General features: G+C 38.7%; 1 protein-coding gene across 5 annotated transcripts; it reads right to left on the reverse strand.

The window, feature by feature from the left end:
- Positions 1 to 1,855: 1,855 nt before the first annotated feature.
- RHOT1 (ras homolog family member T1) lies at positions 1,856 to 27,812 on the reverse strand. Of its 5 annotated transcripts, XM_061377154.1 has the most exons (21): positions 27,632 to 27,811; positions 24,754 to 24,812; positions 22,521 to 22,602; positions 21,543 to 21,586; positions 20,696 to 20,749; positions 20,269 to 20,321; positions 19,619 to 19,727; positions 18,975 to 19,076; positions 17,486 to 17,584; positions 16,975 to 17,083; positions 15,936 to 16,056; positions 15,137 to 15,221; positions 14,609 to 14,754; positions 13,930 to 14,030; positions 13,566 to 13,696; positions 13,133 to 13,216; positions 12,251 to 12,370; positions 11,716 to 11,918; positions 10,172 to 10,294; positions 4,472 to 4,615; positions 1,856 to 2,992 (listed from the first exon to the last, which is right to left on the reverse strand). In XM_061377154.1, the coding sequence occupies exons 1-21, from the start codon at positions 27,666 to 27,668 to the stop codon at positions 2,875 to 2,877; spliced, it is 2,124 nt and encodes a 707-aa protein (XP_061233138.1). In that variant the 5' UTR covers positions 27,669 to 27,811; the 3' UTR covers positions 1,856 to 2,874. The 5 variants fall into 5 exon arrangements, with proteins under 5 accessions (XP_061233138.1, XP_061233139.1, XP_061233140.1 ...); XM_061377155.1 differs by lacking the exon at positions 20,696 to 20,749 and having other exon boundaries at positions 27,632 to 27,812; XM_061377156.1 differs by lacking the exon at positions 4,472 to 4,615 and having other exon boundaries at positions 27,632 to 27,810.
- Positions 27,813 to 27,918: the final 106 nt, after the last annotated feature.

A 27,918-nucleotide genomic window follows, 5' to 3' on the forward strand; every position in this document is an offset into this window, starting at 1 on the left:
ACCCGCTGCGCACCGGACCCGGACTTGGATCTGGACCCAGCACCGACCCTCGCTGCTCAGCTCCGCGCCGCCAGCCGCGGCCCCGACAGCCCGGCGGCAGCGCGCCCCCTGGCGGCCGCTCCCGCCTCATGAGGTGCTGCCCTCGTTTTTCCACAGAAACCTCTCTTTCAGTTGGGTGATGGCTCCATTAACAAGGAAATACTCACCGAACACGACATACTTCCATAAAGGACAGCAATCCCTCAACCCTGGCTGCAGCCCTGTGCAGAAAACAGTTATATTGAACCCGGAAATCACCCCATGTTTGGCTGGTGTCAAAGGTCCACATCAGCACACCAAGACCAGCATATCCTGCATGCCCAGCACAGGGAGATGTGCTGCTGAGGGGGCCAGAGCACGGTAGCAGATATTTAGGAGTGTTTTGGAGCTAAAAGCCACCGACTGGTTTAAACCAGCAGACCCTCCTCAGGCCAGGCCATGCTGCAGGGCCGTCAGACTCTCAAAAGCCACTTTAGCATCAGTACAATGTCAGTCTGAGATAAACCTGTGAGAAATGAAGTCCTGAAGTATCCTCTGGGGGTAGGGGGTGCGCTGAGGGTGGGGGGTGGGAATAACCAGCAGTGTTCTGATCTATGAGGGTAGAATTATCCATTAGGAAAACAAAGTCTCAAGGCATGTAAATACCCAGTGTTCCCTGCTGGCTTTGATGTTAAAAGATCAACAGGCCCAGATGAATCCTCCAGATTCAGTTACACTATCACAGTGGTCTTCCTTATTTCCTGTAACAACCCGGTTTCCCTCTACCAAGGCAGGGGTGTTGTACCCAAAGAAAACAAAACGACCACAAAAGAAGGGATCCATCAGCGCCATCCATCGTGCACTTCTCAGCTTTCATGTGCCATTGCTGCATGGCACCACAAGCACACAAGGAGTACTGTACAAGTCCAGGGACAGGGAACCATTCAGTTGTGCAGGTCAATTCAAAAGCTCTGTATCACATGAATGCGTTTATTTTCTGCATCATGGATGTCAGATCTAACAGAAAAAAGAGTAGGAAATAGTTCAGCTGACAAAGCTCCCACAAGCACTATCCATGGTGCCACTCAGTAACTGGCACTTGTGAGACTGCACCGTACACATCCAGTTCCAGGCTTCCCAATACAAAACAGACAGTGACACAGTGGAGGGAGACCACTAACAGGACTGGGATGGGTAGGGACCTGGAACAGGGAATGAGGAAAGAGGCTGAGAGCAGCTCCTGTCCTGTTGTAAGAAAAGGTTAATGTGGAGGAATCTAATCTCTGCAGTCCCCAGTTACCTAATGGGAGGAGGATACACAGAAAGTCTCTAATGGTCATTTTCCCAGGGAACATGGTATACACACGTCCGCAGAAAAGTATTAGACTTCTTCAGAAACGTTTAGACAACTAATAGTTTTCTAGATAGAGGTAATAGTTTACTATTGGGAGCTTTCTAATCTTCTGTTGACAGAACTTTCTCACCTCACTTTTCTGGAAGGTCAATGTAACACACAGGCATCAGCTTTCCCAAAGAACCCAGAACTCTCTGCTTTCTTGTCCTGTTCTGTTTTGTCCCTGAGAGTAAACAAAGTTCATGGTTGAGTATGCATTTGTGTTTCTGCTTTAAACAGCAGAGAAGTCACTTCTGTCTTCCACTATAAATCAGAAATAAACCTCTAATGGATGCAGCACAGTCGTAAGAAATCAAAGAAACTACATGGCCAACTACATAAGCTCCAACTACTGAAGGCACTGACAGTATTCTCTCCGATAAAGAACAAGGTTTCATAAGGACCATCCTTCAGGGCACGGGAAGGGGAAAAAATAAACACAAACACAGTACACAGTTATTTTATTGAAATACTTGAAAAGGCCAGCAATGGAAAAATAGGTTTGTCATGAGGAATTAACGTTTGATTTACTTGATATTAAAAAAAGCTGTGTCTATAGGTAATTCTAGCCAGTTACAGAATGCACTGTGATCCATGCAACTAATATACTACAGTAGAATAGGCACTGTGTACTATTTTAGTTTTACCTTATACACAGCTTTCAACAGGTATGATTGACAGATGTAAGAAATTAAACAGCAACACTTTTTGAATTATAAACATTTATAATGTACAAATTTGCTCATCTGATCTGTAGGGGTTATAAAACACATAGTGGAAAATGAAAACATGAATTGCACACAGTGTATGAACTCAATCTGGAAGGTCTTTAAGTTTCATGTTTTTCCCTTTAAAAGCAAAATCAGACTAAATGTGTCACTTGTCACGTAACATACAAAGTCATTGGCCTGGACAGCAACAGGGGCTCTCCTGAAATACAGTCAGTGGGGAAATTTGTTCATCAGTTAAAAAGAACAGAGAAGGATGAAAATCACAATTCTACCTGGTATAGCTTGTAGTCCAGAAAGATAAAAGTCACTTCAGATGAATGTGAAATAAATAAGCAATCCTTGAGGAAGTACGATCCTTGAGTTGAGCCTACTCAATTTCAGCTATACAACTAGTATGTCACCATGGTGAAACATCCAAGAACAGTATTCTGAATTGCCTTTTGGGAAGCAATGTCTTACTGCTTTAATATGTACAGGTTATTTACAACAAATTCCCTTTCGGCCTCACAAGTTAAGCCATTTGAGCTGGCTGTTAAGATGCAATTCTTTTTTTTTCACACATTATGCAATACTGTAGTTAGAGCTATAATTTAAAATAATCTTATGCATGAATTACAAATATTAATAAAGTAACTCTGCATATATAAATATTTCTAGCAGAATTTAAAGCATTCAGAATGTACATAAAAGTGGGGGGATTATTTGGTAGGGCCAGATGTGCTTCTTCTCAGATCATCGCTGCTTTAGTAATGCTTTGTACATAGCAAACCCCAAAACTGCAAAGACAGTAGCACCAAAACTTGCTCGGAGCCAGAATGTAGAGCACTTGAGGTCTGCTTGCGTCACATGCCTGAAATTTAACACACATACAAAACCAGGTTAATTCCATGACAAGAATTCATCAGACAACTTGTGCTAAACTACTCTGCTTTTGGAAATTCATCACTACACTTGTCACAGGCAAGCAGTTTACAACTCGGCCTTCTGAGGCCTTACACAGCCATTTTACTTTTCTTAAAGGCTTAGGATTTGATCTGCAGCCCTGATCACATCAGTAGATCTCACTAAAGTCAGAGAGCTCACACAGCTGAAGAGAAATGGAGGAGCAGATCATTAGTCATGAATGTGGGGAGGACAGTGTGTCTTCTTTGAAAGCACCAGCAAGCATTTGGAAAACAAAAATAGCCAGCAAATAATTAATACCCCATAGCGAGAACTGTGCCCAGCAAAATAGCTTTTAAATGTTGACTTTGCATAGTTCTGCTTTTCATGAAAAACTTCCCAGTCCTATTGGATAACTACTTATTCTTCTTCCCTTCAGAAAAGTTTACTGACAAGTAGCAAGTAATATTTTTCCAAAAGCTAGAATCAAAAGGACCATTTGTAAATCCCTTTCTTCCCAGTACAGTCACAAGAACAGCAATAGAAACAGTCATCCAATACCAAGCTGAAAGCTAAGAGAAAGTGCTAGTGAATCAAGCAGTGACAATGGCATCAACAGAAAAAGACGAGATGTAACAACAGTATGAAGTGACTGTATGACATAAAAAGCCACATCTTGCATGACAGTAGAGACAGCCAATGACCCAACTCGCCCAAATACTGCAAGAAGTCTGTGAGCATGCTCAGTTAAACACAGCTAGCCATCCTCACAAGTAGTCTCAAGTATGACAGCTTACCATAAAGCAGGAGCTACCATTTAAAACAAGTTACCATAAATGCCGTAATTCAAAGCATAAGAAGTTCCTAAATAATAGTGAAGGTTTTCTCATTGTTTGTTTTCGTTTTAGAACTTTGAACAGAACTTCACTAGCCTGAGTATTTTAGCCTGTATTAATCATCACAGGTTATTCAGTGAAAGCTGCAGGAGTATTAAGTATAAGGAGCATACAGAGATCCTAAGCATACATGGTGCATGAGAGAGTTCATATAGTGTGAACTGCAGAGTTATAGCATACAAGCTGTTTAATAAAGCAGGAATTGTTACTTGCTATCAAAATACACAAAACCAGTTTAGGGTATTCTTTAGTAGATGTTTGCAGGAGCAATATAAGCCATATAGATCATGAGTGTACTGTCATATCACATGCTGAAGAACAGCCTCTTTGGTATACAAACAGCAAAACACAGCTGGTCTCTAAGAAATCCTCATCTTATTTAAGAATATCTTGCTAGGTTATGAAACAGATCAAATTCATTATATCCTGCAAGCATTAGTCCTTCTATAGCTAGTTTTGACAAACTCTCTGCAAACTAGGTGTCAAGTGGTTTGCTGAGAGGAAGAAAGGGAAAGGCAATGGCAAGGTCACCTTAGTTTGGGTGTTGTTACCTGTCTTCAAGTAAACGTGGACCAAGAGATGACTCCATGAAGATGGAATCTTCTATAGAGTTGACGGCGTGCACCTGCTGCATAATACTGCTCTCCTCGTCTGCTAACAGCATGGCCCCCAACTCATCTATGTAGGCTCTTAACCTTTTTACACACATGCACAGTTTGCAGTTCATAGCATGGCTCAACAACAGCAGTGTCTCAAATATGCTCAAATAACAAAGCCCAGAGAACTTGTCATTTTTAGCCATCTAGCCCCTGATTTGCGTGCAGTTGTTAAAAACTTAGAAGTAAACGGGGTTTGTACTTCTGATGAGCTGAGAAAAATAAATGATTTCATGTAGCTAAATGCATTCCTTTAAGGACAAAAAACTGAGTAAGGAACTGAATCTCTTTCCACTCCATCCCCAAAGCCTCAACTTCCATGTGCCCACAGATCCTGCAATACTCCAGCATCATAGGCATGAGCTAGAGGACCTGTGCTAAACACACTGGAATGACTCCAACACATCAGCCCTAAAACCAACAAGATCCCATTAATGTCAATAATTCAATTAAAGACTGCGTTTTATCACTACACCTGGTGAGGTTTTTTTAGTAAAAGACTATAACCCCCTTGTCTGCAGATCTGTAAAGGATGAAACTTATCTACGTAAAATAAATTGCTTGTATGTAACATGATTTTAACAAGCTCTGTTGGGTATTTGTATAACTAACAACTTTTGGGTTTAATTTGGTTAATTCAAACACCCAACTATTTGTATAATTTAAATACATCCCTTTAAATGTGCAAATCACTGTTAAGGCTGCAGATGAATGCTTTTGCATTGCCTCATAAAGCATTAGTTCTCACATCTAGATTTTCTGATTCCTATCTATGATTTGCCTTGTTTTAAGTTTTGCACGTCTGTATTTAATATATGCAAGAAACTTGCTCAGCATGCTTCACCCTTTAAAAAACAATTAAGATATTCTCAGTCATGATAAAAATCCTCTTTTCATGTCTAAAGGGAGAGTAAATTGACTCTGATCCCTTTTCTAAGCCTAACAGAATCTTTCATTTAAATAAAGGAAATAAGTCAAGGCAGGGATTTGTCTTATAACCTCAAGGAAATCTATTGACTTCAGTAAGAAATCATTAGGGCCCTCTGAACATAGCCCAAAAGTCCAAAGGCCAAAAATGCTTACTGAAATCCAGAGCATTAAGAATGTCTAATTGCTTTACACCTTTGAAAAAAATTCCAGTGCTTCTTCCTGAAATATTCCTTATGCTGCCATAAATCCATTTTCTGCAATTTTGACTCCTAATACTGTTTAGCTGCCATTAAGGAGGGGAAAAAAATAGTATCTGTCTGAAATGATAAAGCAAATCTATGTTTGTTTCCAACACATGAAGGTGGCTGTAATGCAGAAAACATTTCTCAATACAGACTGAAAATTTCTACCTCTTCAATAAATAATATCCTAATTTTATTTCAGTGTAGTGGTGCTATAAAACTAATTTTCACCAGTGGCAGGAATTATTACTGCCTTGCTAGTATGAGAGTAACTCCGAGTTAGAAAAACTATCCTCTCCAAGGGTAAAATATGCATACGGATGTGCACATATATACACATACAGTAGCAGTTAGGACTCCAGAAATGAAGCTGGTTTTGAAGCTCTTGCTTATTAGTAATAATAACCCACTTTCAAACTTCCCAAATAGTTTGGGGGGTGTACTTAATCATACAATTAGTTCCACATACTTAATAAGCAAGCCTAAACATTTTGCCTTTAGTATAAAACTCAGATTTTAATGCATGTTTAGGAAAAAAAAAAAAAGATTTTTGTTCAGCCTACCCTGAACAGCATGTCAATCACCTGCTCACTTGTTGAGTAACATCTTTGAGATCTGTACGGTCTTTCTCTTAAGAGGCTTTAACAACTCACAAGAAGTTTTATAACATGCACTTACCAAGAGGTTAACTGAGCATGCCTGTCATGGTTACACACAGAAAACTGCTGAGTTATGGGCCAATACTGACATTTTCCCCTATGCCAGCAGCAGGAGAATCCCAAGTCTGGGAAGGTTTAACCTGAACTACAAAAGTTCAAAACCATTCCTTTATTAACTGAAACAGCATCTTAAAAAGCACAGTGGTGAGGCCAACAGGCTTGTCACATGGCTACTCACACCAACACTAGAGGCATGTTACTGCAGCCAGTAAGCAGCAGCAGCAGCAGCCTGCTCCACAGACAATAGGTTCTAACAAAATACAAGCAACTGAATTCCAAACTATCGTGTTAACATGCACAAGCTGCTGCAGCTTCCCTTCAGGCATGGGTTTTCCTCAGATGCAAGCCACCCCCAGCAGTTAGTTTTCTTCCATGCATTCGTCATCTAAAATGTGAAAAGCTCCAAGTGCATCTTAATATCTGCAAAGCCTAAAAAGAATGTACAATGCCAATTCAATTTATTCTATTTGGAAAGAAATCAGGGGATGCACCTTTGCAAGTTTCTACTCGATATGGGGCATCAAACAGTTTAGAGAAGGAGGAAAAAGATAAGTAAAATACAGTTACACTGTTCCAATTTGGGGATGGGCAAGGACAGGGATAGATTCTGCCATTAGATTTAATGGCAATACACTGTATTTTGGAGAAATACTTGCATATATGACAAGTAAAAAATAAATCCTGGGTTATTGCCTTAAAGCCTTCCCACTATTGCAGGAAAATGAAACTATTGTTTTAATTTCATAGAAGGAAAGTTTTCATAGAAAAAGGAATCATCTTACAAATAATTTTTGAATCATCCATTTTTTATATGCAAGTAGAACTTCACTTGTACTCCACAATATTTAATAACCTTAGATGGGAGAAAAACTTGCTCTGAGAAGTCTCCCTCAGCCAAAACCCCAATTCTCATGCATTAGAACCATTTTACTTTGAAATTAACTTAGCTTAGACAGAAAAATGCCACTACTGTACAAGCAAAAGGCAACACGTGAATGATTTAAAACCAAGAAAGCAGAAAAACACACTTAGAATGGATGCTCTGCAGTTAAACAAAAAAGCAGCCAAAAAATCCAAGCTCATCATTAAAGAAAGGATTAGAATGACACCAGCAGAAACCTTGCTTTAAAAAGAGGTAAAACAATGTAGTAAAAAGAGATTAAGTGCCAGCCAGACAAATACAAATGAACACCTAAAGGAAAGAACAAATTAAAAATATAAAAATACTACAGGATAGTAACAGGTCTCATACATGCATGTCTAGTGCTTTGAATGCAGTGCCTTTTCCTCTAGGAATGAACAAAGCGTGCTCCTGGGTAGTTCAAACCAACAATCCTGTTCCTGCACAAAAAACACTTCCAAACTGAGCTTCCTTGTGTGTTGCATTTGCCTCTCTGACACAAATCCTTGTGAGAGTCTCCAACTTTGTCCATAGAGAAACTGAAGGTGGGCCTGAATAGGTTTTTCAGTTGGCATGGAGGCAATGTTCTTCCTTTAATTACTAAGGTGGGAATAGTCAAATGTGATACAAATGCTTTGCCTTGGTAACAGTGTTTAAGCATTATTTAGCAACAAACAATACAGGAAAGGGTCCAATGTGAGAAATTTCAGTTTACCTATTTCCACTGTGTTAAGCTTCAGCATAGGAAGGGATCAGAAAAATAAAGTACTCTTGAGAAACCTCCTTCACCCATCAGTTATCTAACTTTTGCCCAACTATCTGACCTAATGGTAAGCACATGTAAAGGCAAAATAAGAGAAGTTCTATAAACTAACTACAACAGAAAAGTCTTCTTGATTCAGATGCTTTCTCTAATCTAATCACAAATCGTTAAGAGTAAAAATGCTTATAAGGAGCTTACATTTTTAAACAGGAAACCCATCTCCACCCTCGTAAGTCTACAATTAGCAGCTATTCCCTTGCGTTTACAGGTCTCTGGGCTTCACTAGGTGCAGTTTTGCAGTAGTTCACACACTGAGTTTCAAAAAGGAAACGCCTCTGAGGAGCTGACTAGGAAGTGAACATGCTGGAAACCTGCAACAAACCCCGAGGGAGTGACTACAGACAAAGGGATTCTAGCAAATAATTCTTCCTTTTTGTAGGGTCAGTGGAAAAGTCTATGAGGAATTCTCTTTACCTTGAATTACAGATGGTTTTCAGGCAGTAGTAGATTCCTATGTTTATTCCACACTACCTAGTGACAAGGTGTGGAATAACAACATCCCCAGATTTCTAATTAAAAGATTTTAATACCTCGAGTGTTTGAAAGTATTTCAGATGAACAAAGTGCAATGTCAGAAAAGCCACAGCCCCACAGAAGAGAGAAACAAGCCATGACAGCTAATGCAGCAACCCATAACCATTCAAAAAAATGGAGATGTGTTAGAGGCGACTTCAGCCTCAATAGCAAAGAGTTGGGATTTTCTAGTGGTGACTGCTGAATGAAGTTTTAAAGTGACAATATGCAAAGTTGTTGCTGTTGCAAGGGTTATTTTCCTAAGGGATGACACTGTAGAAGAGATGCAGCACGATCAGTCTCACTCATTCACAGTCTCTTCCTAAGCCAATGAGTTTTTCAACCTCCTCTGAATTCTCACTCTGTGGTTAACACTTTTAGCTTGGATTAAAGTGGTATTTCACAAGGATGCTCAGTACCGTAGGTGGGTATATTAATCAGGCCTCCTATGTGTAACTTGCATTTAAAGGAGACAATCACTCTTACCTGGTGCAGCTACATCTGAAACCAGTAAAACCTTGTAACACACATGGACCAGCAGCATGTCAGGATGTTCTAACCATGGCCTTCAAATAAACACATTTATCACAGCTGCCTCCAAGAATCACATTTATCATACAAGCCCCCAAGAAGGCTATGAACAATGACATCACTGTGCTACTAAAATTGTTCGGTTTGAACTCCCATTCACTGGGGTGTGATGAAAGTGCTGAGGTGTTAGTAAATCAACGTGTGTCAAAAACTGCCTGCAGTACACACAGGACAAGGTATAGCACTGTTTTCAATGCTGAAAACCAGGTTTTTTTTCCGCAAAGCATCTGCAAATGCAAATGTTTAACCATTTACCACTTTTTACATGTTGCATTCTATTCAGGGAGGAATTGGATGTTACAAGATCTAGATTTTTTTAAGGTTTACACAAAATACCCACTCTTTGTGTAAACTAAGCATAGCACACACACAGAAATTCTACGAATTCCCAAATATCAAAGTAGCAGTTATTATAAACACATAGTATGTTACACGATGCTGCTACAAGACAAGCTGTGCCTTTATGAAAATACCCGTGTAACTGATAGCTAAGAGGCACTACCTCTAGTCAATACTAAACAAACCTATAATGTCTCAAGTGAGACACATTAAAAACTTACAGACACTACTTCATGTCCATTACCATTTGGCTAAAAACACAGTCCTAATTCCTCCAGAGTATTTTTATAATCACTTAAGTGCCTGAATCATCTACCACACTGGTAATATTTCAAAGAAATCATGAGGCTAAGCTTGAAAGACCAAAAGTAGCTTCGAGTTAAACAAAGTTTGACAATTCTGTGACAATTATTAACGTAATTATCTGCCTATGGAGTGGATATGGAGTGAGAAATCTGCGGTATATAAGGTTACCACTCTTTCAAAAACCCTTTATTTTAAAAGCACACCTGGTACCTAGTAAATAAAGTTAAGGACCTGTTAAGAACTGCAGTGAAGAGTTTGTTCTTTACAGATTGCAGCAAGTCTGAGTTGAGGAAGTTCTGACAGATGCAAAATGTACACCTGTTGCAGGCGCACATACAGCGTAACCGGGCATGGCTGCGAAAACACACAGAAGGACAGGAGTTGAAATCTTGCTCATCAAATCAGGTGCACATTAGGACTGTGCCACAACCAAGAGAGATTCAGGAATAAAAAGGTACATTTGAATGAGTAAGGAGAGGAGGGGAAAAAAAAATACACTGGGGAAGCAAGGGTACAACTACAGCTGTGCAGAGTTTTAAGGTCAGATGTTCTACGTCTTGGACATTTTGGCATTACCACCATACACAGATCTTAATAGTAAAGCACAAACATGAATGAAAATGTTGGCTGAATTTATTTGCGTTTGTAAGGTATGCCTATAAGTTTGTATGTCTGCACAGCAATAGGTAACACCCCTTTTTCAAAGGAAAGTAAGCCACATTTTCTACCAGTCTGAATGCACACTTTATGAAGTGACAGTTGCCTCTACTTTTCCCACCCTAACACATACACATGCTTGAAAACTAAGGGAGAAGCAGGAATATTGATATGACAGACATTTGGTCAGTGCTACACTATAGTGGTTTCCCAGTATTCCAGCGCTACAAAATAAATACAAGAGACCAAAACCAAACAAAAGCTTAACAAATCTAATGCAATAAATTGTTTCAAATATTGAGAAAATCTATTATTTTGGGTGAAAGTGACATTATTTCTGTGTAATTTAAGGCAAATGTCAGCTGTCATACTAGACTCCATCTGCTGTAATATTTATGTAATCCATCACCATATTAAAAGCTCCACCCACCAAAAGAGAGATGCAAAGTGAGCTTAGCAACAACGAGATGTGAAGAAGAAAGTGAACTTAAGTATCTTATTGTATCTGAAGCTCAAAAGGTGTTTATACAGAAATTCCATTAAAAAAATATATAAGATCTATTAGATTAATGAACTGAAGCACAAAGTAATCACTGAACCATAGAATGGTTTCTGTTGGAAGGGACCTTAAAGCTCAACCAGTTCCAATGCCCTGTCACAGGCAGGGACACTTTCCACTCCAAGCCCCATCCAGCCTGGCCTTGAACACTGACAGGAGCAGGGCTAGCAACAAGCTCAAGTTGAGCTATACAAGGACTATGGTACAACATTCACAAGTATCTCAAAAATACCAAGATATGAATACTGAGATACTGAGTTATGCATCTGTAATAAGGGCTGAACAGAACCCTACATATTCATTGGAATTTGCAACATGAGCTGGATGAAGTAGTGTACTCTTTAAAAATATATTACAACAATAGCTGATGCTGATTTGTATGTTGGATATACACCAACTTGCTCAGTTTGAAGTAATTTGAGGATTCTACTCAGGTCACTTCTGTCTCTCTGTTGCTAAATCTCAGTGAGGCAGTTCCATCCTCATGGCTAACAATGACATGCAGTGGTATTGTGCGTGACTCATGCAATATGAAGAACGTAACAGTTCAAGTACTTACGGATACATTGCCATAGTTGTCAGTTTAACAAAGATATCCTTACTCGGCACATCAACAGTGTTACAAGTAAAGGCTTGAGGTGGAGGCATTTTGTGTTTTTTGCAGAATTCAGCAGGAGAAATACTATATTCCTGTCTAACTTCATGCAAGTCAGACTTTGCAGCTACCACCAAGCATGGTATTCTGCTATCCATGAAGTGCTGCTGCAAGTTTAAAAGAAAAGAAGAAACAGTATATGAAACATGGCAACCTGGAATAGCCTGAATTGAACTGGTTGCAGCAGCATTAAGATATATTCATTACACTGAAGTCAGGCTTTTCTAGAAGCAGAATATTTTAAATAGACAACTAAACATTAACTTTGAATAATTAAAACTGCACTTTTAAATCATGAGCCATATTTAACCAGCATTCTGAAATAAAGTGTCTTTTAAGCACCAGAACTTGTGTACAGGATCAGTAACTGACACTGAATATTTTGTCAGTGAGAAGATACATAAATGTGAAGGCTTGTGTATATATAAACTGTACAAACCTTAAAAATCCTGGCACAGTACTCAAAGGACTTAGGGTTACTGACATCATATACCAGGCAGACGACATCACATATGGTCTCAGCATCAGTTAAAAAGTCATCATCACTGACATCATGTAGCTAGGAAAAAGATGGTCAGAGAGGGGAAAAGCTTTGTCATTATGTAGTTAAAGGAATTTCATAACTTTCTTTTTCTCATAATTTTTATGGCTCATTTTTATATATCCTTAGAACTAATGGACAGGCAATAGGCAGAATTAATGATAAAGAAATAGTAGGAATTTACCACACAGACAGCATATGTGAGCTGTTAACATCATGGTGCAGGCAATGACAACATCAGCATAAAAGTAAACATTTACTTTAACACAAAGTCATAGATTCACACGGAAACTACATTCAACCTACAGAGGAAAACCTCAGAGCAGAGGACCAGATCTTGGAAAACAAAGAAAGATACCTTATTTCTATAAAGAAAAACTACATCAGAACAAGCTTTAAAGAACATACTTCACTCACAGAAGATTAACTTTAGCCACCCTAACCACCCTACATGACAGATTCTTCTTTAATGAACAGAAGGCCTGCTTGCTGGTAACTTATCACATGTTATAATTTTATGCCCTGCAGGATAAGCCTAATGGGCTGGGTTCTGTACCTCTTAGGTCAAGGTTTCAAAAATAACAGGTCCAGTTTAGAGTATTAGCAACATGTTAAACCAGAAGTTACTTGAGCCAAGAAAGGGAAGGGAAGAGGGAAACACAGACGCACACAGATTTATGGAGACCATTAAAACAGAAATTTGTTTGCAGAAGGCTCCCAGTACTTCACTGAATTTTAACATTAACAAGCCTGATGCAAACAATAATGAAGCAACCTTACCAGCAAGTATTTTTCCTGTCCATACACATAGACTGTATGAATGGCATAGTAAGATTTGTGTTCTGCACGTATTTGCCTCTGTCTCTGAAAAGGCAGAAATTCATGTTAGACCACAGCAACTTCTTCCCTTTAAGTTAGATCTGAACAGCTGTTTTACTGCATTTATTAATGAATGAAAATTTCTGCAGTCTTTGGTTTATATGCACGGCTATAATCTGCGATATACAATTACTGCATGCAACAGCCATTTGTCTATTTACTTCAAATCCCAAAACCAATCAGAACAAAACCCACCCTCCCCAATAATTCTGTATTCCGCCATACAATTCTCCAAACTCAGTAATAATCAGTAAAGGTCTAAGATCAATTGGGTTTGCTGTCCAACTTTAACTCAAAAGCATATATAGGTGAATATAAGCAAAAGGTTTCTTACAAATAGATTTCTTCCAAGAAGAGCCTGAAGAACTCCACTTTTCCCACAGCCTTTCATTCCAACAACATTGCATAGGAAGACATTTCTCTGAGTCTGTTTTTTCTGCAGGTCTATCTTTTTATCTCTTGTCACTTTTGAAAAACACATATACATTATTCACAAGATATACGTGAGAACATGAAATAACTGCCTACTTGCATTAAAATGCATGCAAAACCATCTCGCACAAATATTAAAGCAAAGATTTGACTTGAGCAGAAAATTAAAGAGAATAAAAGTGAAGAAAAGACCATTATTTTAAACAATTTACTCTTGAGCAGATTTCTAAATTTAAATTTCTAAGCTGTAACAAATTTTTTATTACCTGTAATTGCTGATGCTTGAGATTCTTGTTCTGCAAGTATCGAGTAGCCCAAATAACCCAGGTACTCCAGGCAACGCTGTACATCTAAGTATGTGGTCAGTCTTGTAGAGGGAACAAAAAGAAGTTTCTAAATGGCTAGCATCTGTGATACCAATTCCTACAGTACTGAAACAACTTTCCCCTCCTATCTCCAGGCTGACATGACAGAAGCGTTCCTGGCACTATGTAGTACTGAAGGACAAAAGCACTCTGAAGGTAAACGGTGGCAACTTTACCAGCCTTAATAGTCCGGAGACCACCATGAAAGCACACTTGCTGGGGCTGACCAACCCATACCGTATTGTTTTCCCCCCTCAGCAAATAATGCTTTTCCTCATTTTCCATAGGAAAAACCCTTCATTGTTTGAACACGATTATTCATACCAGCTCTGAAGATTAGAACAACTGAAATAAATATTTCAACAAGTTTCAGAGAAATTTCCACATTCTGAAGAAACAGTTCTTCAGAGTTAGCACTAAATACTGGCCAAATCCTGAACAGGCTATAACAATTGAAGATTAGGTCAATTGTTATACTTGTGTCAATTTCCAACTATTAAACTTCCAACCTTTCTACTAGATTTTAAAGAAGAATCTACAGACACATAGTAGTTCTCAACTACTAAAACATCATACTTACGTCCACTGAGAGAGAAACCCTTGGTATGTAATCCACCCCCTTTCATTTGTACAAACAGTGTTGTTAACATCAGGTCCCCATGGCATATAAGGGAAGACTTTGAACAAATCTTTCAATTCATCAGGAGACAAAGCACAGTCTCTGTCCTGAAAACAAGCACACAAAATCAGACCTAAATCACTTAATTGATGTCTATTCTAAACTGGTATTTTCTTGCTGTATGCTCGCAAGATTCAACGAACTGGCTATAAAAATCCCTAAGCTGCTTTCTTTTCTAATCGTCATTCTTTTCTTGGGTTTAAGTAGGACTAAATATATAAGCTAGTTAAAAACAAATGGTAGTACTTCTGTAACTGCCAGCTCTGCTTGTAGACAGAAATACAAGCAGCTGGATAGTTCTGACTGCATAGTTTAAGCCACAGTTTCTGAATGAAATGACATGGCAAAACCACACTTTGCTAGTAAAATTACTAGCAAACTAAGGCTCTTAAGTAGAAGGGGACACATGCACTCAAATTAAAAGCTTACCAAATCATGCTTATCAAAAATACTTTGAAGAAACAAGTATGCATGATGATTTAATTCTGTTGTGCAGTCCTGAGGAATCTTTAGCCTGTTCATTGAAAACAAAACAAACGAAGAAAACAAATACAAGAAGTGTGAAATGTTTTTATGAAATATGGAATACCAAAACTCAAAATACAGACTTTTTTAATGACAACATTTAGCAACTGACCTTTACACTTAAGCTTTAATAATGTATCTTTAAAGAGATCATAACTAACCATATACTTTTTATTAAGACTTCTAAAATTATGAATGTCTTTATATGACATGATATATTGTTATCTAGTTCCCAGAGTTTTCATTGATTGGTTTGGTTTTTGTGGTTGGTTTTGGGTTTGCTTAATTGAAAATTATGCACTTATATTTTTGAAAAGAAGCCACAGAATTGGTCAATCTCAACTTTTTAATCTGAGGATTTACAAGGATCTCAAGTGCTATGAAAAATCTGACGAGCTTTTTCTAGTCTGTTGCCATATACAATAAGCAACTGCTCAAATTTACATTCCAGTTTTCTATTAAGTCTCTCTTGGCATGTTTCTTACAAAGAGAGAGCAGTACATGATTTGGCACAAGAGACAGGAGTTCTTCCTTCGTCATTTTCAGTCACATGCAGATTTTGGCTGGCAGGTCATGAAGTAAGGCAGATATTGATGTAACAATGTGTTACATAAACACGCTACATAACCCTTTCCTCCTGCCAACACAGGAGGCAGCATAAATTAAATGCATGCAAGTTAAAAAAAGGTAAAGTGATACATACGGAGGAAACAAGTACTCTGGTGTAAGCTCTAAGTCATCATCATATCCAAAGCGACGTAAAACAGTCCAAGTTGTTTCATGCCTTCCTCGCTGAATGAAAAGTGTGTGTAGAAAAAGAAAACCTAAAAATCAAATGATGAAATCTTAAGGCCCTGAAACGCTTTATCTGCTACAACTATTTTTAATGGAATCAATATCAGACTGAAAACAAAAAGCTTGAAACAGGCATTCAGATTTTAAACCTCCTGGGTGACATTAGAGCATTTTCGACACAGACTGAAGGTTTCAGAAGTCATCTTATTTGCAAAACTGCCCTCCAAAGAACTGTTTCCTTAAAAGAAGCCACTTGGTTTTCTGTTGTTGCTTCTTTCAGTATCAATGTTTTACAAGAACTTAGCTGTATGAAAATAAAGACAATATTTTCAATAATTTAAAGTAGGAAGCCTGGAGGGTAGTCTCATGGCCTTTTGTTTCCCTGTATCAAAATGACAGGGTGGGATTTTTCTTTAGGACTTTCCAGAGCTTAATGAACACTGAGACTGAACTGGTTTGTAAATCAATGCCTTACGATTCCCACTCCTCACAACGTCTCCCAAGTTCTATTACATATGTAAGCTCCATGAGGAAAGCTGTGGAGCTCAAAAAGAAAACCTTTTTTCTCCTTCTCCTTTTGCCATATGCTCTGAGCCAATCTGTCCAACATAGCTGTTAAAATGTTAACAGACACCACACCTCGCTGACAAGTGCTGCAGTCAGTGAGCCCAGAGATAGGACACAGATTTATCTAGCAGACAACGGCTTTTGAACCAGTATGCTTGTCTGGACTTCAAGCTCTGTAACTATAAGTAAGAAATACCCTATTTTATTCACCCCATTATTCCTCAGTTTAATCATCCTTTGGTATCATACTGCCACTGCACCCAGCTCTTGTAGTGTAAACAAACCAAGACAGAGATCATATTTCAAAAGAGCAGCTTTTTATGTAAGAATGACTATCAACTGTATAAAGATACATCTTTTAAGAGTGAAGTAAGGCTTACCTTTTAATGTTAATCCATTATCTGCAACTCCATCACTTAGGTTTTTCCTGACTACATTCTTTACATCTTCTAAAGCCTGAGGTGCCAATGGTGTATTAAAACAAATTCTCTAATAAAACCCAAAAAGAGCGTGTTAGAACCACTGGCTATTAAGCTGGAAAAACAGCATGTCCTGTATGAAATACAGCCTTAAACATTCTGATGTCAAATGACAATCCAAATTTTTAGTGAAAACAAAGGTCTACAAGCTTTATTTTAAGTGCAAGCATTGAGGCTTGTACTTCTAATAGTATTTTTTTTAAGTTTTGCTGTTGAATTAAAACTTGAACAATGGTTAAAATTAAACTAACATCATTTCCACTTTTACAGATCCATTCTTCTACACTGCACTTGAGACTTAATATTTAGATCTGATTCACCTTACTACTACTCCTTCAAAACCAATCACTTTGTTTTTCTAGAATTACACAGTTCAACTATCAAGCATGGCGAAAAGCTAAGCAAGAGTTACCTGAAAGAAGTTGAGCTCTGCATCATTCAGAGTGCCATCATTATCCTGATCAGAAATCCTAAAAATGCGAGTGAGTGCTTTAATACAGGCAGGTTTCATCTACGGAATGAAAGAAAGTTTAGTATCTTTCTAGGCTTGAACATAAAAAGATTACACTGAGTAACACCAAGCAGCTCAAACAAACACTGGTCTTCAGTTTACTTTTTATAACAGACACATTCATACACAAAAATAAAAAGCAAGAGGAGACAAAATCCTGATCTAGCAAATTTATACCCATAAATTTAAAGCAATTAATCCATGTTAAATGACCTTCTATTCAATTATTAGAAGACCCCAAGCTCTTCACAAGCTGAAGGTGGCACTATATAGTTATTAAAAAAAAAATAAAATAATCAGTTCCCTAAATTCAGTCTTGTTGTTACAGAAAGCTTTAAAAACCAACCGATTCCACCCCCAACATTTTTTGGAGGGGGAGGAAGGCTTTTGAATCCCAGTGCCTTGCAAATATAAATGACTCTAGAACTACAGCCAACTCTTTCTAAGCAAGCACATTATTCACCACTACAACTAGGGCTTCAGAAGGTTTCAAACACCAAATAGTGAAAACCTTCACAGGGCTCATTCATCTACCAGGCAAAGCATTGATCATATGGACTATCTCTATCACAGAGGAATTGCTAGGATACCTTCCAAGTGAAGGAAACCAGACACTGGTAACTCTCTCCCAACAACTATAGTGATGATGGACTCTTCTCTTCACAGAGGTCACACAGATTGCATAGTGATTAGTTTTGGAAAACCAAAAAGATTTCAGCACAACAATTTTATCACAACATTACTAACTCATAAAGGTGATTCTGATGGAAGAAATCAAAACAGAGTTATTATCTGGTTCTCTACTTAAAGTACGACTGAAGCAACCTTCCTACTGTCCAATACTACAAAGTGGTTATGTTTAGAGATTTTATTTGTATTTGCCCATGAAATTAATGTTTGGTTTGCTAAGCTAACTACCTGCAATGCTTAACAACCAGCCACATCGCTTGTTTCTTATCTCTTCAGACAAAGTCTCACAAGATGCTTAGAAAAGTTCTTTCCCTTAAATCAGGCCAAGGCTGGAGTATTTTTCCTGAAATAAATGGGGCTACTGTGAAATGCACATCTGCAGATGAACTGAACGCATTATTTGCTCACATTACATCTGGCTTAAAGCCAATTCCAAAGCTTCTCATTTTACTTCACAGTTCACATGGGCAACAGAAAACTGTCTTCACTGCTTTGAATGAAGAGGAAAGACAGATCAGATTAATACACCACCAATCAGCCTGGCTCTGGCATATAACGCTTGACATTTGGGGTGGGGTTTTGGTAATAGAACACACCAAGAAATGCAAAATCCACTGAAAAGGAAAGAACAGGAAAGCGATTAACTTCAGCCTTCCCCCTCCCACCCTTTTATTTGTTCTTTGAATCTATGTATAAATACCTCTTTCTCCTCTGGACAATAAAGAGGACCTGTAGGATGTAGAACAGCTTTCTGTGCATAATAAAATAGCTCAGATATATTCTTCAAGTTTTTGGCTGAACACTGAAAGAGAAATCCTTGTATCGATTAGTTTGTGCCTTGGCTGCTTGGCAACTTCTGACATTTAAGCAAGCATCAAACTTTTAATGATCTAGTAAAGATCTAGCCCCCTCTTGTGGGTGCAGGGCTGTTTGGAAACAAGACATCTAGCCCCTGTCCTGTCCAGTAATTACTAAAGGAAGTCTCACTACAATTGGCTGTCATACCAAGAATAGAATATTAATTCTATTTTTGATACTCTGCAGACATCTGTCTACCTTATTATATTATAATAATATTATAGTATTAGATTTTAAACACTTGCTAAAGGCACGGATGTGAGAAGGCTCTAAGGATTAGAAGAATTTGAGAGTAACATTTGATTATCCAATAGTGTACTTTCCCTACAGAAAATAACATATAAACTCACCAGGATGATTTACATTTGAAATATTTTATTTTGAACAAAAATAAAAAAAATCACCTTTTCTATTAAAAGTTGCCACACATGCTTGGCAAGAATGTATTTTTTGTTACTCATTCTAACTTCAGAAAGTCTTGCATACCTCTACACATGTTTCTATCTCTGTATATTGATTCATAATGGGAAGGATAGTTTCCATACTGCTATATTCCACTAGATCAGACTTGTTTCCAACTAATATAAGAGGCAGCCTGAAACCAAAAATAAAACCCGTTAAGAGCTTTAAGACAGAGGGATAAAAAGATCCATCTCAATTTAGCATTCCACCTCCCACCAGGAGCCATTATATTATTTTCATGATGTAATTAAACATCACTGCAGCCGATAGGCAAAATTAAATGACAGCAGTTCTAAGTAAATGGTTTTGACACACACTTCAGACAATGTTCTTCTTGTTGATACTACAACAAAAACCACACAGTGAAATGCAAAAGTAACTGATCAGATTGTTATGCAAAACCAGCAGCAGTAGAAAATAGAGACCATGTAGCCAAAACTAGCTAGACCATAACAAACACACACACCTGGTAAAAGCTGCCCATGAAACTGAAAATAAATAGAATTGCTGGCATATGTAACAGACCTACATACGTTAAATCTCTTGTTGCTTGGACTTCTTACATAAACTTTAAGTTTAATTTGATTTTCTCAAACAAATAACATCCTCAACACTGTCCATTGACACCCATCGATGTGCAGCCTAATTCACACTTCTCATCTTTACTTATGCACCTGCTATCTTTGTCTGTCCTTTCATTGATGAGAGGAATCCATCGACTTGTTACCTAAAGTGGGATTAAAAACAAACATGAAAAACACATTTTCAAACCCAATCTGACTGATCTGTGCACAAGTTTGACTATAACTGCTACTGTTCCTTTCCCAAGAAGGCACGTATTTACCCACAAAAGAGAAATAAATTAAAACTGCAGAAACTGGAGCTGATTAATGAGCAACTTTCTCAGATGACTGAAAGGACTGAAAACCCAGATGCTGAAATGGACCAGAATCAATCATACATCTGTACATTCTCTTAACAACTTCGTCCCAAATACCACCTTCCACATTTTAAATGTGCAGTACAGTTTTTAGCTTGCCAACAATTAACAGTGCACAAGTTACATCTCAAGCAATAATTGGATAAAATGTGTTACTATACCTTATCAATAGAATTCTTGTTGTTAACAGCATATACTATACAAATCACGTTTGCCTAAAATGAAAACAAAGGAAAGGGATGGAATTCGACTGTTTAGGATTTCTAGAGCAACAGAGACATTAAGAACCATATGTAACAACATCAGAGTAAGAACAGTTCCACCATCAGCCAAACACCGTCTCTGGCTTGTGTAAGCTATTTGTAGCCTGTAAAACAGCTTAAACCAAATAATACGTATGTTGAGAAGTGCCAAAAAGCCTCTCTTGCAGCATGACATTCACAGCTTATGCCTACAAAGAGACCTATGCTACCAAGAAAACTAAACTGAAGAATCCCAGTTTGCAGCCCCCACTCAAGTACTGAACTAAATGCTAGAAATGGAACACAACATCGTGACAGACCTTACAGCAAATGCGCAAAGGTGCTCAGAAAGAAGTTAAAATAGGAAACTGAAGGAATGAGAAAATTACCAAAAATCCCATGCTATTCATAAATGCAATAGTACCACATGACAGGAGGAAGCAAAATGGAGCTGTCCAGGGTAGGACTGTTTCTTCACAAAATCTGTCAATCCCTTCATCTACTGATTAAAAGGTATTTACTGAGGTTCTGTCCCTTTATTTGGAAGAGCCAAAGCTAAAGTTCAATTCACCAACACAGTGGCAGTACTTACTCTTCTTCAACAGAGGAAGGTTTACACAGGGCACGAAACAAAATGCCAAGAAAGAAAAAGCAAGAGGGTTTTTTTCTTCAGTTCAAACTGAAGCCCTTCTAATGCAGAGAACTTAGAGGAAAGACTTCTGCAAAAGCAGAAGCTATCTTCTAGTAAACATGCAAATACACTTACCTGTGATATTTCGTGGTAAAGCTGCTCATCACTTTGCTCAGCTTCTGCATTCAACAGAATAAGCCATTCATTAATAGTACACACTTTCACCAACAAAACTGAGTAACTTACAGAACTCAGGTGGTGTATTTCACAATGCTGGTCAGAGACTTTTGAAACCTCTTCTTAGTTAAACATCTTTTGGTAAAATGCACTACAGAGTGCTTCTGCTGTAACAACAATGAACTGATCCATTAACTCACAGTCTGTTGCACACAACTCAGATAACCTGAAGCTTAAGTCCAACAAAAAAACCTAACGTGCTATTTGTTTCAAATAAGCAAACACACCAAAGATACTTTCTCAGCAACAGTGAGAGAAAGAAAACAGGAAGGTGTCTGCTAACATGGCCTAATACTTGGCTTCCATTATAAATGGCAGAAGGGTTTTGGTAGCTGTAGAACAGCTGAATGTATTTCTGATAGCATATGAACCTCAATACTGTGCCTATATATTTGTTCAGTAAGGTCAGGGAGATCAGAATGTATCAAAAAAGAAAATACAAAATAAGAAACTGACACAAAAGGATAAGGTGTCCAAACTCAGAAATTCAGACAGACGTAGAACGTCAGGTATGTAAAGTCTCCTGTGCTTTAATAAATTCTTCACTTGAAAGAAAGAAATATAGTTTTGAACTCTGAAAGTACCCACCTCTGTCTGAACCTGTAAATATGTCTGTCACATAACGAACACTAACTTCACTGGAATATCGCTACGACTATCGCTCAGGGAAGTACCAAGAGCGGTTAATGTCAAGCTTTGAATCAATAGGAGCAGCCACCACCATCTGATTTAATTTTATCCCATGAGTTTCTACTTCAGTCTAGCTGTTTCCTATATGTTAGCTTTGGTCCCATACCTGTATGACTGTTAAAGAGGCTACAGAGTTAGACAACTCCATTTTAAACCAGTCACACTACAGTGTTGTGTAGTCCTCACCTGAATAATCCACTATGTGGGTTGGCACTCTTTCAGGGGTGACATCAGCTGGAATGGTGATTTCTTCAGCTCGTGGTGGAACCTTGGATTGGAAAGAAACAGCAAGAAAAGGCCTTTAAAGATAATCCAGAAAATCCAGATGGTCAAAAGAAGTTGCATACTATAATAAACCTGCCAATCAGTCAGCTTGAAATAGAACAACTTAGCAGAAGCTTTGTTTCTTTTTGTCACTGCTACTTTCTCATTCTTTGCTTATACTTACTAAGGAACTTCCTGCATACTTTGCAAGAAAGGAACATTGTTAAAGAGATTCAGTGAACGCTTCAGTAAAACTCAAATCCACTATAGCTAACCACTGTAAAGAACAACTACCATAGTGCAATCTGTGAACAAAACCTGAATTACAATGTACTTGAAACAAAAATGTCATAGAAATAAAACTTCTAAAATTTGGGGGAATGATCAAATTCAACCAATTGCTTTAAAGGGCTACAAATTCCTTACTAGGAGAGTAACACTGGCATTAACAATGCTATTATTGCCAAATTGTATACTGTTTAACCTATGTTTAAACATTTAATTTTTTGCACTAGATACCCATATTCTACTTTTGCTACAATTAGTACAAGAACTACCCCATAAAATCAAGATGTGGCAAAAAAGCCTGAGACAAAATATAGTCTCAGTTTTTATACAGTCATAACCTGACAACTTCCTTACTTCTGACAGAGTGCTAACATTAAGTTCAGAGGAGCCTGCATACTAATAAAAATAATGATACTAATAAAGTGTGTGTTCTGCAAGATACTGTAACCTAGCTGTGACTGCTGACTAGTCTTCCAGAGAACACTATTCTATATTCAGGTAGGACCAACTTAAACCTGATTTTAATGAATCTAATGCCTTTTACCTGCTGACACTGAACTTCCATAATGCTTTGTTTTCTTTTAGTAAAAAAAGGGGAAAAAAGAAAAGGCAATCACCAGAAGAACAGCTTTGTGTAAAGCTTCAAGCTCTACCTGCGTCTCATCAGGAACACTTACTGACAATACCCAGTATATTAAACATTATTTCAAAGTCTGAAATATCTGTTATACACCCCCACAGCTCTGATCTGCACGACTGACTTGCAGGAATTGTACATCTTTTTCAGCAGTTTATATAGGATGCAGTATAAAGTTATTTCTGTAATTTCAGGCAGATTTGGTGTCACATATAGATTATGCTTTTTCTCTTAAGAGGAATTTAGAGAAATATCCCACATTATACTGCAGGAAGAAACAAATAAGAAGCAAATAGAGGCCAGCAATTCACTAAATACATCAACAACCAACCTGCCAACAGAACAGCAGTTTAAGAACAAACAGAAATTGGAGCTCCTTTTTACCTGCAAGGTTGGGATCTAAATTCAATTACGTGAGCAATCAAATGTTGACTCATGAGCTGCGGTAACCCACTGATTTGCATTAAACACAGCGCAGTGTAGATTCACAGAGAGCACATGATGTCTATTTTAAGACTTGTGACCAGAAGAAATAAACATTCATGTTTATATGTAAAAAGCTTAACTATTTGTAGCAGCTACAGTTCTTTTTATGGTATAAAGGGAACTATGTGCTGCTTTTTTTAAAGGGATAAAAGGTAGAAGTAGCTTTACTTTTACTCTGGACGAAAGCAGTAAGAGTTTTCAGCGGTTTTTGCTTCAAAAGCATCAGTAAAGCATTCTTCAAAAAATAAAAGCAAAGGCAATGCCTCACTTAGTCACAAAAATTGGCTAAATTATAGATACACGATGTGACTTTTTAATCCTTCATTCTCATTCATTTTGAAATCTACTTGCTCTTTTAAAACAACACAAAAAAGGTCTTGCCTTTTTCAGCACCTTCCCATTTATGAATCTCTAATGTTGAAATATGCTGTCAGTTATGCCCAGTTTCAACTGCTTAAAAAAAACTTAACATTTCTCAAAAATTAATAAAATAGTTTAATTCACCATGTGAAAAACAAGAAAGGAATTTAGATGCAATTTAAATTCCTAATCTTCATAGAGGGGTATATTTAAACCAATCTACATCACTCTTACAGAAGTCATCTTTGCAGTCTGAGACTTTATTCTTTCTAAATAGGAAACATTATTTTATTTTAAAGCAGAGCCTATTAACTTACTCTTTGAATGAAATAATACAACAACACGATAGAAATAAAACTTAGCAAACAACAAAGGATGCTCTACCTCTTCTGGAAATTCTTCACTGACAAGAGACATAATTAGTGACGTCTTCCCAACTCTGGCTGCAAAAGCATTAGAAACAGAGATTAGATAACTTGGTTTTGTTACACTCAGCAGTTGCATCCCATCTCTAAAATGAGAAGTATTTTTAAAATACTTTCCAACTGACTATGTTGAAGGCTTTTCATCTGTTGTTTAAACATACTAAATATGGATGACAGCAATTCTCTCCCAATTCTTTTACCGTAAAACGTTAGGATCCATTTCACACTTCTGCATTTCATCCAGATGGGAATCAAATCCTACTCTTTCTTAAATAAAAGAATTAGCAGCCTTTATACCTTAATATAGAACACTTAAGCAAACAAACAAAAATGCAAAACAAATTAGAAATGCTTTAATACAATTCAATAAATAGAAAAAAAAAGAAAATACACAAAAAGGAATTTAGGAATTAAATATTTTCATAGTATTCTTGATATGATGGCCCTGCTTCAGTCCTGAACCATCAAGGATAAGAGCTGGACAAGACACAGCTCTACCATTAAGGACAAAGTCTCCAGAAACTATTCTGACTGCTTTGAAAGTGCAAGAGCATAATCTTGATACAAAGGGGCTGGACCTAGAGCATTTTTTCTAGCATGCAACCTAACATGCATCTAGCAACCAAGACATTCCTCACAGTCAGAGCCTGTATCACTACTCCTACTCAAACCAAAATTAAATGTCACCAATTACAGAGGCTGTTTTGCTGATATCACTTCATTTACACTTGTCTATTTATTGTATATAACTCTGAATAGGAGAGGAAGAGATTAAATTGCACATCTGTTTTTGTGCAGGAAATAATATTACTGAACTGGTGACTCAAAGTATGTTCAACTTATCCAAGTCTATTTTTGATATAATAACCAAGAGCCTTCTGACATCCAGAAATAAAAGCTTCTCTTTGTCATGGTGAGTTAAACAGTAGCTACTACAAAACTATGTAAAGCAAAGAAAACACTACCGTGGAAAGAAAGACTTTTGTTTTCCATGGGGAGAATAGTTGTTCATTTTCCCTGGTGGGATTGACTGGAGACAAGTGAGATGCAGGCTTCTTCACAGCAATGTGGTTGTGTTTTCATCAGTGATACTCATACGAGCTAAAACTGAAATTTACACTGCCACATGCCTTCTTGCAACTACATCTTAAGTTTCATCCTGGCAGAATCAAGAGCTTTAAAAGCTCTCCTACTTCTTTTAGACCATGCAGCATACAATAATTTACTGAACATACTCCAAAAATTATTTGCCATTAAAAATTGATGTTTGCTCTGTGGATACTAGGACTAAAACAACCTTAAACCTAAAATGTAGATGCTGGGCATTAGAAGGGCTGTGTTTTGGAACAGGCTTAAGACAGGTCTTCATATATTTCAGAATCTGAGCCTGATGCTTTACTGTTATCATCTAACAAGAATCAGACGGTCTGGATAAACCTGTGGTTTAATAATAAAAAAATAGATACAAAACAGCACTGACAGCGTCACTGACACCTTACCAGTTTGTAAAACAAATTTCTCCCTTCTGTGTGTTACACATCCATCAAAAACATACTATAAAAATGCTCAGAGTCTCTGATGTGTGCCATGTACTACACACTGCTGTACTGAAGAGACCTGTATGTTTGACATTTTCAGTCGGACACACTGTGAATCTTTGCCGCATCAAAGTACCTGTTACACCTGTCCTTAAACCACTATACAGAGCCTGTTCCGTTGCCAAAGGCAGTAAAGGAGAATTAGACACATATTCTGAAGAGGAATTCAAAGGTGTATTCAAATGCACAAATACATTTCTAAATAAACTGAGTCTTGCCAAACTAGCCACAAACAAGCTTAATGAGTTAAATCCTTCTGCATAGTACCATCTCCTGAAGATTCCTCTCTGAAGAAGTCATAGAGGATCTTTCTAGGCAGTAGAGACAGAGCCAACCTGCACTATAAAATAGCTGCATAAACTGTACTATAAATATATAAGGGGGACTCAGTTCTCAGGAAAGCCGTACACTCTTAATGTAATTCGGTAATTTTACTAATAACACCTGGTAATTACTCTGCATTCTTTTCTTGTGAGGAGCTTACACGCACTTTACAAACTAACAAAACAGAACCTCCTTGCTGCCATTTACATCGGTGAGAAGCTGTGCCTTTGAAAGCCAGCCAGTTATTTAGGTACCTAAGCCTGAACTTCAGGACACCGTTTTAGGAACATCTAAAAAAACACAGACCCACCGTAACTCTGTCACGCACTTAAGTACGTGCTGTTTATTCAAGGTCATACAGTAAGTTCGTTGCAGAAGCAGGAATCTGGACTCCCTGGCTCTCCCACAAACCCACAACACCCAGCTGATAACGGCTGGAGCACACCTGGCCACTGATGTCCAAACTCATCAATAGGTTTAAGTTTGGTTTCCACAAAAAAACAACTAAAGCACAGGGCAGGAATGTCATCCCAGTTTCATCTCCAGGGACGTCCAAGAAGCACAACTCCACAAGCTGACTTCCACGCTGCCCGCTCAGCAGCCAGCGAAGGGACGCGAGCAGCCGGCAGCTCCCGGCCAACCCCTACACGCAGGCGCCCGGGCCCGCCGGCGCGTCCCTGCCGCCGCGATAACCGGGCACGGAGCGGGCACGGAGCACCCGAGCCCGACCTCTGACAGCCGCGCAGGGTCGGGGCTCCGCTCCGCGCCCGGGAGGGCCAAGGCGAATGATCCCGGGCAGGGTGCGATACCCGCCTCCCCGCAGCACCAGAGCGCTCTGACAGCCGGAGGCGCGGCAGCTCCCCCTCAGCCCAGCGGTCCCCGCCCTGCCCCGGTGCCGGCCCCTCCCGCACTCACGTTCTCCCACCAGCAGGATCCTCACGTCCTTCTTCATGGCCCCGCTGCCTGGCCCCGCCGCGGGGCGGCTCACATCGGGCTCGGCGGGGCAAGCGGAGCCGCTGCGGCCTGGGCTCCCCTCACGCCGCGGAGAGGGGGCAGGCTACGGCGGCGCGCGAGGGACACACCAGGGAGCGGCGGGCCCGCGCGCCTGCGTGCAGCTGCGCGGGGAGCCCGCGGCCGCGCGCCGCCCTGAGGCGACGGAGGGTCGCCGCTTCCCTCAGGGCAGAACCGGGCGTCGGTCCCCG

Source organism: Neopsephotus bourkii, unplaced genomic scaffold (genome assembly GCF_033783945.1).
Source record: "Neopsephotus bourkii isolate Nb327-2 ecotype Australia unplaced genomic scaffold, CSIRO-AGI_Nbou_v1 NB_1749, whole genome shotgun sequence".
In the NCBI taxonomy this organism is placed as follows: Eukaryota; Metazoa; Chordata; class Aves; order Psittaciformes; family Psittacidae; genus Neopsephotus; species Neopsephotus bourkii.

Excerpts from the sequence above, each read along its gene's own strand:
- RHOT1 (XM_061377154.1), bottom strand. The coding sequence starts at position 27,668 with ATGAAGAAGGACGTGAGGATCCTGCTGGTGGGAGAAC. Across the intron at positions 12,371-13,132 it reads GACAGGAAAAATACTTGCTG|CTACATGATGTCAGTGATGA; the intron begins GTAAGGTTGCTT and ends TCTTTTTCCTAG. Across the intron at positions 4,616-10,171 it reads TTCACTGCAGTTCTTAACAG|GTTAAGAGCCTACATAGATG; the intron begins GTCCTTAACTTT and ends GTGTGTAAAAAG.